The 13,469-nt window shown below is 35.4% G+C and overlaps 1 protein-coding gene across 1 annotated transcript in view; it reads right to left on the bottom strand.

The window, feature by feature from the left end:
* grik3 (glutamate ionotropic receptor kainate type subunit 3) overlaps positions 1-13,469 on the bottom strand; it is a 132,023-nt gene that overhangs the window by 49,716 nt on the left and 68,838 nt on the right. Inside the window, exons 6-8 of the mRNA XM_026284710.1 lie at positions 12,711-12,881; positions 5,836-5,979; positions 3,144-3,251 (exon numbers count right to left, since the gene is read on the bottom strand). Of these exons, the coding sequence (XP_026140495.1) occupies positions 3,144-3,251; positions 5,836-5,979; positions 12,711-12,881 (423 nt within the window). The remainder of the gene's footprint in view (positions 1-3,143; positions 3,252-5,835; positions 5,980-12,710; positions 12,882-13,469) is intronic.

The following is a 13,469-nucleotide window of genomic DNA, read 5'->3' on the forward strand; positions in this document are numbered from 1 at the left end:
ACAAATTTGCATGTTCCAGGATATGTTTGTGTACTTGGGGGGGGGGGGGGGTCAGTTATTTAGTCATTTCTTTACTTTTTTGAACACAACTGTCATTTTAAAACAAATGTTTTGGTTTTCACCATAACTTGGATGAATATTCGACAAATACAATATCTATATCAATGTCATCTCATCTATAAACATTGTTTTCATAATGAGAGGCGCAACGTGATGTAAACAATCAACTCTTCATACAGTGTTGTTCATGTGGCATGATGTGTCTCGTTCACCAGTAGTGTGTGTTACATATTCTATGTTCTCCTGCAAATGTACTTGCTGTAAAGGGAGTCTAGTTTAACTAATCAGCTATCTGAATGATCAGGCTGGTGCTGCTTTAACCTTGTCAGATTAAACATTAAAGCGTTTTAAACTATTCAAAAGCTAGTCAGCACGAAATAGATTTCAATGCGGTACTCACGGGCTGTGACAGATTGTTTCTATGCACACACAAATGCAAAAAGATCTCAGCTCGGACTGCACGTGAGTACCAAACTTAGTCCTCTTTCTTGTTTGCTTGAGAAAATGCACAGAACACGTCAGAATGGCTGTTTTGATGAATATCCATGTAAATGTGATTTGTTTTTAACCCACTCTTCACTCCAAACTAGAGCAGATTCATAAACATTTGCACATATTATGGGCTTAACAGTCAATATAACAATATAACAATATATATATATATATATATATATATATATATATATATATATATATATATATATATATATATATATATATATATAGTGGAATTCACTTGACTGACTGCTTCACTTCCACTTTAAAATGAATCTTTATCATGCATATTATTCTAAAAATCGTCAAGTTCACATTGAACCATTTATGCATTTAAAGCATTTTTAGTTTTTAAATATTAATTCTTGTTATTATCCTATGTAAAGTACATTTAACAATGCTATATTTAAACTGCTATAGTATGATGATACTGCTACTGCAACTACTACTACTACGGTTTCTTGAGCAGCAAATTAGCATATTAGAATGATTTCTGAAGGATCATGTGACTCTGAAGACTGGAGTAATGATGCTGAAAATCCGGCTTTGCATCAGAGGAATAAACTACGTTCAAATATATTTCAAACAGGAATTTTAAACTGTTATACTATTTCACAATATTACTGTTTTTTTTTTTCTGTACCTTTTGATCACTTTGAGACTTTGTTTCTTTCTTTCTTGTTCTTATTATACTTTATTCTTCTTCTTCATTTTTTTTGGCCAGTATTGTATAAAATATAAATTTCTGTAAGTATTGTATTACCTGGTTGTACCTTATCCAAACTATCCAAATGTATCATAAAACTATACTCAAAACAAGAGATGTTGGTCAATATCATATTGTAAGCTAATTTGTTTAACTACAGTGGGACCAATCCAGTTGAGTATCAGTCAATGAATCTATTTTAGCCTAATCGTTCTATCTGCCTCGAGGGATATTAGAAATAAAGTACAAACACACATTAAAAAAAACACACAGCAAACTCATACACAGTAAGAGGCAGACAGCAGAGGGAGTTGAAATGGTTGTACTGTGAATAATCCGTCTAATATCAGCACATAGCGAATCTGAGCAAATTAAGCTAGTTTTGCACAAACAATCCCCTGCAGCGAGGAAAAGGAAGTCCTGCATATTGTCCAGTCACTCCTCAACAAATCATTACTACAAATGGCCTCATAGCTGTCCGTATCCATCTCTGTCTGAGGAAGTGCGGCAATTCCCTCTCCTGCACCGCCACTACTGCTCCCATATTCATAAAGCCACAAGAGCGGCAAATCTTAGTCACGCAGGTGCAAAAATCACCCGATAGAACCTCTCACCTCTCAATGCAAAACCTAACATATGCATATGACTTGACATATTCAAATTCAGGGGGATGCACGTTTCAAATGATATGCTACGCCACTTTATAGGGTGATGTTCCATTATTGCAAATTGACTGCAATTAACTCAATTCAATAAAAGTGATTAGGGCACACTTATTTATTCACACTGCCGACAGAAGACTTTCTTGGGCTTCTCAAAACCTACTAATTCAAATCTAAAATTCAGATTAATTCTCTCTCATTTTATCTCTCTCTCTCTGAATGTCTACTTCTAGAACATGTTACATATGTGGGAAATGCATTAGATTTTCCTACATAACTATGGCTTTTATCATCTTGCATGCTACATGTGCACCTGAATTTGAGTTGTTGATAAAATACAGTTTTGTGAAGGTGACTGGTGCAGTAGAGCTGCACAATGAATCCTATTTTATTTGTGATCATAATTCCTGCTTCTCTCAGTTTATTAAGCATAATTGTTTGCAATATGTGCCCGCTGGGTATCCCGAAAATGTTTAATTTCAGTTTGTAATTTGCATTATCATGCATTGGTAACAAGCCTGCACAAGTTTTCATGGTTGTGGTTGCCAGATGTCAAGCCTTCAAATCCCCCAATTACACACATTGTGTAATTTAAATTTGTATACAAAGTGTGAAAACTAATAAAACAGTGGTGCTAATTTTGCACTACTCACACTTCTTCAGCAGCTACACTTACATACCTCATTACTGCACAAAAGCATGCTATATGCAACTTCAGCCGGTCATTAACGGAGGCTTTTAATTAACAGTACTTTGTACACTAATCCAATTTGCTTTATGATCCACTAACTTATTCGTATGTTTAAACACCTCATTTGCTTCCTTGTTAGCAGCTAAATTAAACGTAAGACACAAATTGCTCTTTATTAGCACAGCAATGGTGACCAAATGAGACAAGGTACAAGAGGTTTGAGTATGCTAGACTGCAAGATCAGAAGGTTATTTGGAGGAAGAAATAATCCTTTTCAATAATGCATTTGTACTTAGGCTGCATGGACGTTTCTGGCATAATCGACTATGCAAAACAAAAGTGAATTATTACACACTGTATAACAGGCGAGCATTAGCAGAAGAAAACAGCTTTTGATCATTTTATCCCTCCTGCTATGCAAAGAAGCATGAAGACACAGCAAAAGCATTATTATCCAATGTGTGCTTTGTTTGCGAGCTATGTTGTGTCTGATTTGAGACAGTTGTTATGTGTTTGTTTAGTGGTTTACCTTTTGAAGGCCATCCTCCTTAAGGCTCACAATGTCAAGATCAAAGTCCGTGCGCAGACCTGTAGTTCTGTTGAAGCACAGCCGTCCCGTCAAGCCATCCCAATGAGACTTCAAAGAACAAAGAGAGAGGTTCAACAATTAAAACACCAGGGTTCTGCGATATTCAGAATTTAATTGAGAATCTTATTTCAATCTCAATTAAATTGTCAAATTTTTATATAAGTTAAATCAACACAGGAGGCAGAACTGAAGTTCTGATTACAATTTGCAAAAATAATAATAATAATAATAATAATTTTCTGAAAATGAATAAATAAATAATTAAGAAAATGGATTTTCTGTTATTTTTGCTGCCACCATATACAGTAAATGCTATTTGAAGTAAGGAGATAACCTATTTAAATGAGCTTAGTCAGGAATGTTATGTTATGTTTATGGGGCATATTCAGAAACATTAAATTATATTAATATTAAACACTGAAATGCCATCCACAGTACAATTAGTATTTAATTTGCCTTCATTATATTTAACACATTACCATATCATGTTAATGCATGCTCTATTTAACCCCAAAGTCTTCAAAATGAGCCAAAATAAAGTTATCTAGAATTGACAATACAGGGGAAAACTGGAATCTACTGATCCTTATTTATTATTAGCACACTTAAATAATGTTGATATGTTATAATAATAAACTAAAAATATTGATATTTTGTGATGTTATGATATATTCAATATTTTGACAGCATTAAACTTGCTTTACAGAAATATATGAAACAAGTTGAGGAAAATATTTTCTATAGGGAGAAATAGGACACATTCAATTATTTTTGATGCGTTTTTGTGTTTTATTGGACTAATTAAATTAATTTTGATTAACAAAAAAATATATAAAATTAGATTTAACTTAATTTTCCGATTCAATACCCTGTGTTGTTTGTCAAAATCCATTCAAATTCACATTCATGAACTGAAAAGGAGTCTCTTTAGTTCTGAATTTTGTCCAAGTATGGTACGCATGTGCTTGCACACACACCCCAATATACATCCTTATAACCACACACACACACACACACACACACACAGCTTCTATTTCCTTTTTAATTACATTTTACATCCCAGTGCCTCAGACACATCTTCCCCAAGACCAAGACCGTCCTAATTAACGACCATCTCACTGGCAAAAATCTCTAGAGACACAGAAAAAATTACATTGCAACTCCTCCTCCCTATTCCTTCCTAAGCACAGAGCTCCTCCCCCAAACAACACATACTGATCTCCAGCCCTCTCTATAACCTCTTTCAAATGAAACACCTCCATTCTTGTTCAGGAGCGAGGACATTTCACAGGAACGCATGTTCTCCGCTATGCCAAAGAAAGACAATGCTCTCCACGCCAACTCTACGGCCCTCATTTTGCTCTTCTCTCGTATGCGCCGCTCCACCGAGCTGTGTTCAACAACTCTAATCTGCCTATTATGAGTCCCAATCAAAGTCTCTCTTGTGAGCTGAAATAAGAGCTGATTATGACGAGCACATTTGCGTGTGAAGCACACGGTGATGAGAAAGTGGAACACTGCGAGTTTAGTAGTGCAGGGCCAGAATAGTACGAATGCAAACTCGGTACAATCAACTTATCTACTGCACGCAAATGAGGCATTTAAAGTGGATGGTGAATAGTGATTGTTTATCAGGTAATATCCAGCATTAAAACTAAAGATTGACTCTGAATAATGATGCAGTATTTATCAGTAGTAGTAAAAATATTTACTGATGACTATTTGGAAAAGGTATTTGGACATTTAGGTCAAAGTTAAATGTATAAGACTGTCACTGAGAAGAAAACATCAGAGCGAGTGTTCTTTATTTCACAGAAAGATACCACAGGCAAACTTTTTATGGTAAAAAATTCAAAAAGATGAGTCTGCATTAAATAATATCTATATCTATATATCAATATATAGATGAATGGATGGATAAATGAGTGTACTTGTTGTGTAACAGTCCGTTCATGCAATTCTAACCTTTTTTTTTCTTTTTTTTTCGTTAGGTTGCGTATTTTCTATTATATAATTTAGTAAATATGATATAAAATAATTTCAGCAATTTCAGCAATTCTTATGCATGTGTTTTTACTATATTTTAATTAAATTGTCATATATACATATATACATACTACCCTGCTCCCTAGGATATCAACGAGCAAAAAAAAAAAAAAAAAAAAAAAAATCCGTATTGGATTATCGACTATTAAGAAATAAAAGCTTGCTTTTCTCTGTATAACTTAAGAATTTGGCTATGTAATGCAATAAAAAAAAACAAAAAAACATTGTATTGTTATATGCAATGTCTTCACTGACTCACTGCAGTAATTCTATGGACCCTTGGCTGACATTACGTATCAAAATAAAATCAATAACTAAATTGGCATTTATAAATGTTTTTTTTTTTTTTTTTGCTAATAATTTGACAAATAACGTCACTGTAAATCTTTTTTCACTGTATACAAATAATGCAGATAAAAACTTAAAAAAAGACAACCTCTTATGATTAGTTTAAACAAGCATCAGAGACAAGTGTTCAGCAAAGAAGCTGAAAATGTGTTATTTAAACAATATCTTATATATTTATATATTGTATTTGGAGAGCAGAAGTGTTTGTGACAGCACTGCCATGAGCGATTGTCATTACCTCTTTAATGAAACTCATGAAGCGTCCTCCGAACCTCCAGGGTTTGTGGCGATGACACTGCAATGAGTTGACAGTCATCTGCGGCGCATGCTGGTAAGAAACCGACACGATGTGGACTGCGTCGTACGTCAGAGCAGCATCTGTCTGGAATAAATAGGGGGGCGATATGTCAGCTGAAATGATCTGACAAGCGGGAGGAGTGCAAGACCTGGCCAGTTGACAACCTTGTCAAACAGCAAACTGGGCCACTGCTCCGGACCATTAGCACACTTAAATCAAAATCTAAGTAGAAAATAACTCCTTAGCCTTTGTAATGATAGTAATCCATCATTGCTTTAACTCAACAATGCTAGAAGTACACGTCTAAACGTTAAATAATAATTGTATGACAACTAATTATTTCTATATTTGTACTATAAAATCAGAATCCAATGTATGAATTGATTCCCGATTGCACGTCTTCAAACTGCGACTAATGGTCACATTTTATGACCTTTCTTCATACTGGTGTGACTAAGTTTTGTTAGCATTTTGTTAGCTACAAAGTTGCCCAACTGTCTTTGATTTTGGGCTGCCATTTTTGATGAGAAACATCAAAAGGCAAATGCTCCAAAAGTGGAACAAAACAGCAGTACTCATTTGAACTCAGAGCAGGTATGTTTATTTGTGGACTGATCTTGATCATGTGATCCAATGAGAACCAATTGAATTCAGCACAGAATTATCTGTTATAACCCCCAGATGTTTTGGTAATTTAAAGCCAAATAAAACAGACTGAACTTGAAAAGAAGATTGAGACTGAACAGAAACGTTGTGGCATGAATGATCCAGTTAGAAGTTCAACAAATTACTTACATTTATTATGGACATTTATCACGTGGAAAAACTATCATTCCTGTAACATTTATTAACACTAACCATGGCATTTTGGCAGAAATATGGTATATCCATATTGAATGTTATTAGATTAACAAAGTCATGTATATACTGTATTATAATATTAGAGGAGTAATGGGACTTTGGTTATGAAGCTGTGGCAGATTTGTTGAATTTATATATACTAAATGTTTTACAATATATAAAATACCACAGTTTTCTAAAAACTGTCAGGAGTCATACCACCATTTTGTATAATTTGATGGGACCGTATCTTTCATATGTTAGAGTTCTGATTTTGATGGATAAAGATATAGGAATCTGGAATCTGCAGTGTCCATCAAGCAAGTACAGCACATGAGAGCAACAAGAGATTTTTGTCCTCCAACCATTTCAGCATCTGTAACCACTGTGACTGGAGTTAATCTCTTTCCACTATCTCTGCATGACAAAGTCAGTTTTCTGAGCCAAATCCAAACACAAGTTCTCATTGAGACACGCTCAGTCTATAACAAACAGGCTACAGCTAAATGTTAAGGACGGTCAGAGACTGCTTCCTTAAGTTTGTTTTCTCTACCATTTCATAACACTGTTTTCCTGTCTACTGTAAGCTCAAATACTGCCAAAAGCATTTTTTTTAAAACCTCTCTAAACCAAATGAAAATGCTGAATACCCTTTGCATGTATGATCCAGGAAAATAAATGCAAATTTATGAACTAGCTTAAGGATGCCCTACATCAGAATACGCTACTATGAAAATGTACTTATAAGATGCCTTAAACACACCTCCAAACACACAAACCCGATTCCAAAAAAGTTGGGACACTGTACAAATTGTGAGTAAAAAAGGAATGGAATAATTTACAAATCTCATAAACTTATATTTTATTTACAATATAGTATATATAATATACCAAATGTTGAAAGTGAGACATTTTGAAATGTCATGCCAAATATTGGCTCATTTTGGATTTCATGAGAGCAACACATTCCAAAAAAGTTGGGACAGGTAGCAATAAGAGGCTGGAAAAGTTAAATGTACATATAAGGAACATCTGGAGGACAAATTTGCAACGTATTAGGTCAATTGGCAACATGATTGGGTATAAAAAGAGCCTCTCAGAGTGGCATTGTCTCTCAGAAGTCAAGATGGGCAGAGGATCACCAATTCCCCCAATGCTGCGGTGAAAAATAGTGGAGTAATATCAGAAAGGAGTTTCTCATAGAAAAGTTGCAAAGAGTTTGAGGTTATCATTATCTACGTTGCATAACATCATCCAAAGATCCAGACAATCTGGAACAGTCTCTGTGCATAAGGGTCAAGGCCGGAAAATCATATTGGATGCCCGTGATCTTCGGGCCCTTAGACGACAATGCATCACATACAGGAATGCTACTGTAATGGAAATTACAACATGGGCTGAGGAATACTTCCAGAAAACATTGTCGCTGAACCAGTGGTGGACATTAACAGAGTAGCTTTACTTCGTTACTGTACTTAAGTACATTTTTCAAGTATCTGTACTTTACTGGAGTAGTTTTATTTTGAGTAACTTTTACTTTTACTTCACTACATTCCAAAGCATAAAATCGTACTTTTAACTTCACTACATTTCATAAAACATATCGTTACTCCCTATAATATATCATGTGCTCCGACACACAGAAGCGGTGTCTGATTCATCATGAACGAACTGAGTCTTTTCAAAATAAACCTTTAAATCGGATCGCAAATTGTACCAAACGATTCGTTTACGATTTAGAATGATCCGATTGCAGCTTACTGTCTATGGATTGCAGCTGTTCTGGAGTCGACCACTCACTGATTCAAATGAGCCGTTTAGTGCGAGTCTACAGAAGAACCGGGAGATCTTGTGAGCGCGCGTGCGTCTGATGTTGCTAAAGTAAGTTATTAATGTTGAAATTTAGGATTGATTATTGTAACTGAAAATCATATTTAGGTCAAAATTGTCAGTTTTTTGGGAAATAAATCCGCTGTAAAGAGTGATCTATTTAAGCCCACTGAAATGCTCGAGTGCAGACGATGCAGACACATCAATCAGCGTCTCTGTGTTTTAGGTAAAAAAAAACAAAAAAACAAAAACAAAAAAAACATTAAACTAACACAGATTATATAAAATAATATTATAATATAATATTAACAGTTTTATTAAAATGCTACCATGCCCTATGTGATGTCTGTTTTATATTGTTCATCAACGGTAACGTTATATTGTTTGGATTAAGACGAGTGGACAAACTTGAATGTGTATTCATAACCGTACTGAAAATAAGTAAATATTGTTAGCTGATGCTAACTGTCTAGCTAACAAGCTTGCTGGAGGTAATTTTTATAAATAATGTCCAAATATTGTTCTTCAACCACCTATATATATATATATATATATATATATATATATATATATATATATATATATATATATATACCGTACATCTAGGGACAAAAGTAAGGATGTGATGTTCAGAACATGTTAACTACAGTAATTATCAAAGAGGGGAAGAGATTTGGCCTGTTTGGCCAGGGGTGTTTTTACACCACAGACAAGATTTGAGAAGGAAAAAATCATTATATAATTATATTTTCCTTAAAATGTTCTTCCTAACTTCAGGCCTTATTATCATGTCATATATAACTGTGATATTCTGTAAAACAACAAACTTTAAATTATTTTGTTCTTACTGGTGAAAATCAGATGGTCATCTCTGTTTTCTCTCAGGTACATCACAGTGTAAGCTTCACAGTGAACATTACTCTCATCAGCGTAGTCCATATCAACAACAAAAATACATCTTGACTCCATATAGTGGTTATTTTTGGAAAATCCCAGGTAATTTGAGCAGTAGGATTATAAAAAATATGTGCTAATATAAAAATAAATTAAGTAGCTTATATAAAATTGCAAACGCTTATCTTTCAGTACTTTTTTACTTAAGTACATAAAAAAATGAGTACTTTTGTACTTTCACTTGAGTAAAATTGAAAAAGGAGTACTTTTACTTTTACTGGAGTAATATTTTACTATACGTATCTGTACTTTTACTAAAGTACTTGATTTGTGTACTTCGTCCACCACTGCGCTGAACACAATTCACCGTGCCATTCGCCGTGGCCGGCTAAAACTCTATAGGTCAAAAAAGAAGCCATATCTAAACAGAAGCTCAGACGTTTTCTCTGGGCCAAGGCTCATTTAAAATGAACTGTGGCAAAGTGGAAAACTGTTCTGTGGTCAGACAAATCAAAATTTGAAGTTCTTTTTGGATAACTGGGACGCCATGTCATCCGGACTAAAGGGGACAAGGACAACCCAAGTTGTCATCAGCGCTCAGTTCAGAAGCTGCATCTCTGATGGTATGGGGTTGCATGAGTGCATGTGGCATGGGCAGCTTACACATCTGGAAAAGCACCATCAATGCTAAAAGGTATATCCAAGTTCTAGAACAACATATGCTCTCATCCAGACGTCATCTCTTTCAGGGGAGACCTTGCATTTTCCAACTTGACAATGCCAGGCCACATACTGCATCAATGACAACATCATGGCTGTGTAGAAGAAGGATCCGGGTACTGAAATGGCCAGCCTGCAGTCCAGATCTTTCACCCATAGAAAACATTTGGTGCATCATGAAGAGGAAGATGCGACAAAGAAGACCTAAGACAGTTGAGCCACTAGAAGCATGTATTAGACAACAATGGGACAACATTCCTATTCCTAAACTTGAGCAACTTGTCTCCTCAGTCCCCAGACGTTTGCAGACTGTTATAAAAAGAAGAAGGGATGCCAAACAGTGCTAAACATGGCCTTGTCCCAAATTTTTTGAGATGTGTTGATGCCATCAAATTTAAAATCAACTAAATTTGTCCATTAAAATTATACATTTTCTCAGTTTAAACTTTTGATATGTCATCTATGTTGTATTCTGAATAAAATATAGAAATTTTAAACTTTCGCATCATTGCATTCTGTTTTTTTTTCTTCACAATTTGTAGTGTCCCAACTTTTTTGAAATCTAGTTGTAGTAAAATGAACTCAAAATTAACAGAAATAAAAGATACTAAGTGAGCCAGTCCAATGGCATTACTGAAAATACTGTATTGTAAAACTATGTGCATTTCATAAGTCTTAAAGGGCTGCTTCATCCCTAATCAAACACACCTGATAAATCCAACCATAAGGATAACTCAGATATTACAGAGAGTTTTGTTTGATTAGAGAGATTAAAATCTGTAAACTCTGTAGAATGAGCTGACCCTTTTAGACCAGAGTTACATATGTCTGCTTTTTAGTGTTGACAAAGAGCATCTTTCAAAAAAAGTTCACAATGTATTCCCCTACATGGCAGGCTAAAAAGTTTTATTTTTCACATTGAATTATGGCAGATATAGCTCCACCAACTCCAGGAACAATGCTGGCAGCATAAAACCTTGTCCCTCAAAGGATTTTAATCCCAAATCATCAAATAACTTTAACATCTACTGTGGCTTGAATGTATATGGTCTCCAGCCCTCTCCAGTCAGTTTCTTTCTATGCATTTAAAAAATTACCTCTAACAAATACCAGGGTTGTCCAATGTGCTCTTGGACGGTCACTGTCTGCAGAGTTTAGCTCCAACCTGAATTTAAAACACACCTGAACCAGGAAATCAAGGTCTTTTGAATTACAAAAAAATAAAAAAATAAAAAAAAATTCCTGTCAGGTTTGTTGGGCAAATCTTTATGATGCTGGGCGTTTAGGAGCAGATTTGAACACCCCTGACAAATAACTTTTGAGAACTGACATGCACAGAGAGAAACACATTCTTGTTCACTGACCCTCATGACCCAAGCAAGAACCAAAATACTCAATATAGACAACAAAATGTTACTTTCCAGCTATGTTATTATCACACCATAAAGCAACAGCTACTGGACTGATTCTTTCTGCAAACACGTTGGACAATGGATAAAAAGCAAGAAAATAACTGGTACACCATCCACTTGCCGATTCTCTAACACATCCTACTGTAACAATCTTCCGGAGAGATGAGAGCTTGAAGTGTGCATTGTTCAGGCAATGTGAGCTACTTTAGATCGAGCGTGTCCGCAGGAAGGAGGACAAGTGCTCACTGAGATGTCCTTGATATCGACCTTGCCATAGGCTTCTTGTAACCAGGCAAAAAGTTGTTGTGATTTGAGAGATGGTTATAATGAGAATGTTGGGAACCAGACAGACTAGACCAGATGGAAAAGTACTTTCAGTCAGTAGTTGGACTGACTAAACTGAGTGGTTGCAATGGTCTGTATTAAAAACATTCAACACACATTTGTGGAAGGAACTATATACCTCACATCAGTCTAGTTAGCTGTTGCGGATCCAGTAATACCATATTTAATGTGTATGCCAGAGTTTTCAACCTTGCACAAAAGACATAAAGCAGTACACATTGATATTCACGTACAGTCAATTTAGAGTAAACGGTAGACCTGAATGCTTTTTTCCCCCTGTAATAACAGTACTCCTCTACATTAAAATAATCAGAAATTCTACAGAACAGTGTAGGAGTATTTGAACTACTGTGAAATAGATTAATAGATATTCACAGAAGCCATACAGTTGAAACCAGTCTTTATGATATTAAGGTATTCAACAATGGCAGTGTGCATGAGGCATACCATTTGGGATTATTAAATCTGAACTTCTGCAGTCTAAAAGATTATATTACCTAGCAAATATACACTATTTAAATCTCAACCATGGCAATTATTATTATTACAGACACAAAATCCATGTGAAATAGCTCACAGAATATATTAAGAAATAAGTAGCTCTTTTAAAGGTTATTTATTTTTAAGAGTATGGATTAACTAAATAAGTATGGCTGTGGATTACATTGGTCACAGTGAAAGTGGAACCTATTCAAAGCTTTTGTGCCATTGTTAAATTTGCCATTCCTTTTTGGGTTAGCTGGCAGTGAATTCAGGGAGAAAATGGAAGCATACCGTCATGATCCCTTCCAGGAGACCGGAATCTGGTTTTGGGGGAATCTGCCTCTCAAGGGACCACTTCTCCACAATGGAGGCAACCTGAGGATTGTCCACGTTTAGGATGCGGAAGCCAGTCATATTGACACCACAGAAGCGGTACGGCTCCAGGTTTATGGCCATGAGATCCTAGAGGAAGAGCAAAAGAGAGAAAAGATCTCAATTAACCGGCCTAAATCGAGCTTCACTGTTGCTGGGTGAGAGCCTTCTTGTCTCTTTGTCCCCTAATAAAAGTAGCAGATAGACAGAGGGTAAAAAAAAAAAAAAAAAAAAAAAAAAGATAAACAGAACAAAAATAAAAGATTAAGGATAATACCGTGCTTTCCAGGCCGCCTGGGTACAGCCAGATGAAGCATAGTAGGACATACACCCCTGTGCCAGCATGTATGATATCATAGACAGTGAGCCAGGAGTCATTCGCACAATAGCTGATTGAAACAGTTATTTCCTCTGTAATCCAGTCTTCATTGCTCCCATCCAGCGTATTGAACCTTAAACACTTAAAACACCACTCTGAATGTCGACCTGACACTGAAATGTATCAGTATGTCTGTGCATTCAATGATTTTAACAGTGTAAATTCTTCTAAAAGGATCCAAATTTCACATTCTCAATTCAATGATGTGGGCTGAAACACTCTGAAAAATGAAATTGCCTGGGTGGAAAATAGCATTAAGATTTAAGTCTAAATTAATCAAGATTTTTTTGTCTTACGAG

This window comes from Carassius auratus, chromosome 16 (genome assembly GCF_003368295.1).
Source record: "Carassius auratus strain Wakin chromosome 16, ASM336829v1, whole genome shotgun sequence".
Taxonomy (NCBI): domain Eukaryota; kingdom Metazoa; phylum Chordata; class Actinopteri; order Cypriniformes; family Cyprinidae; genus Carassius; species Carassius auratus.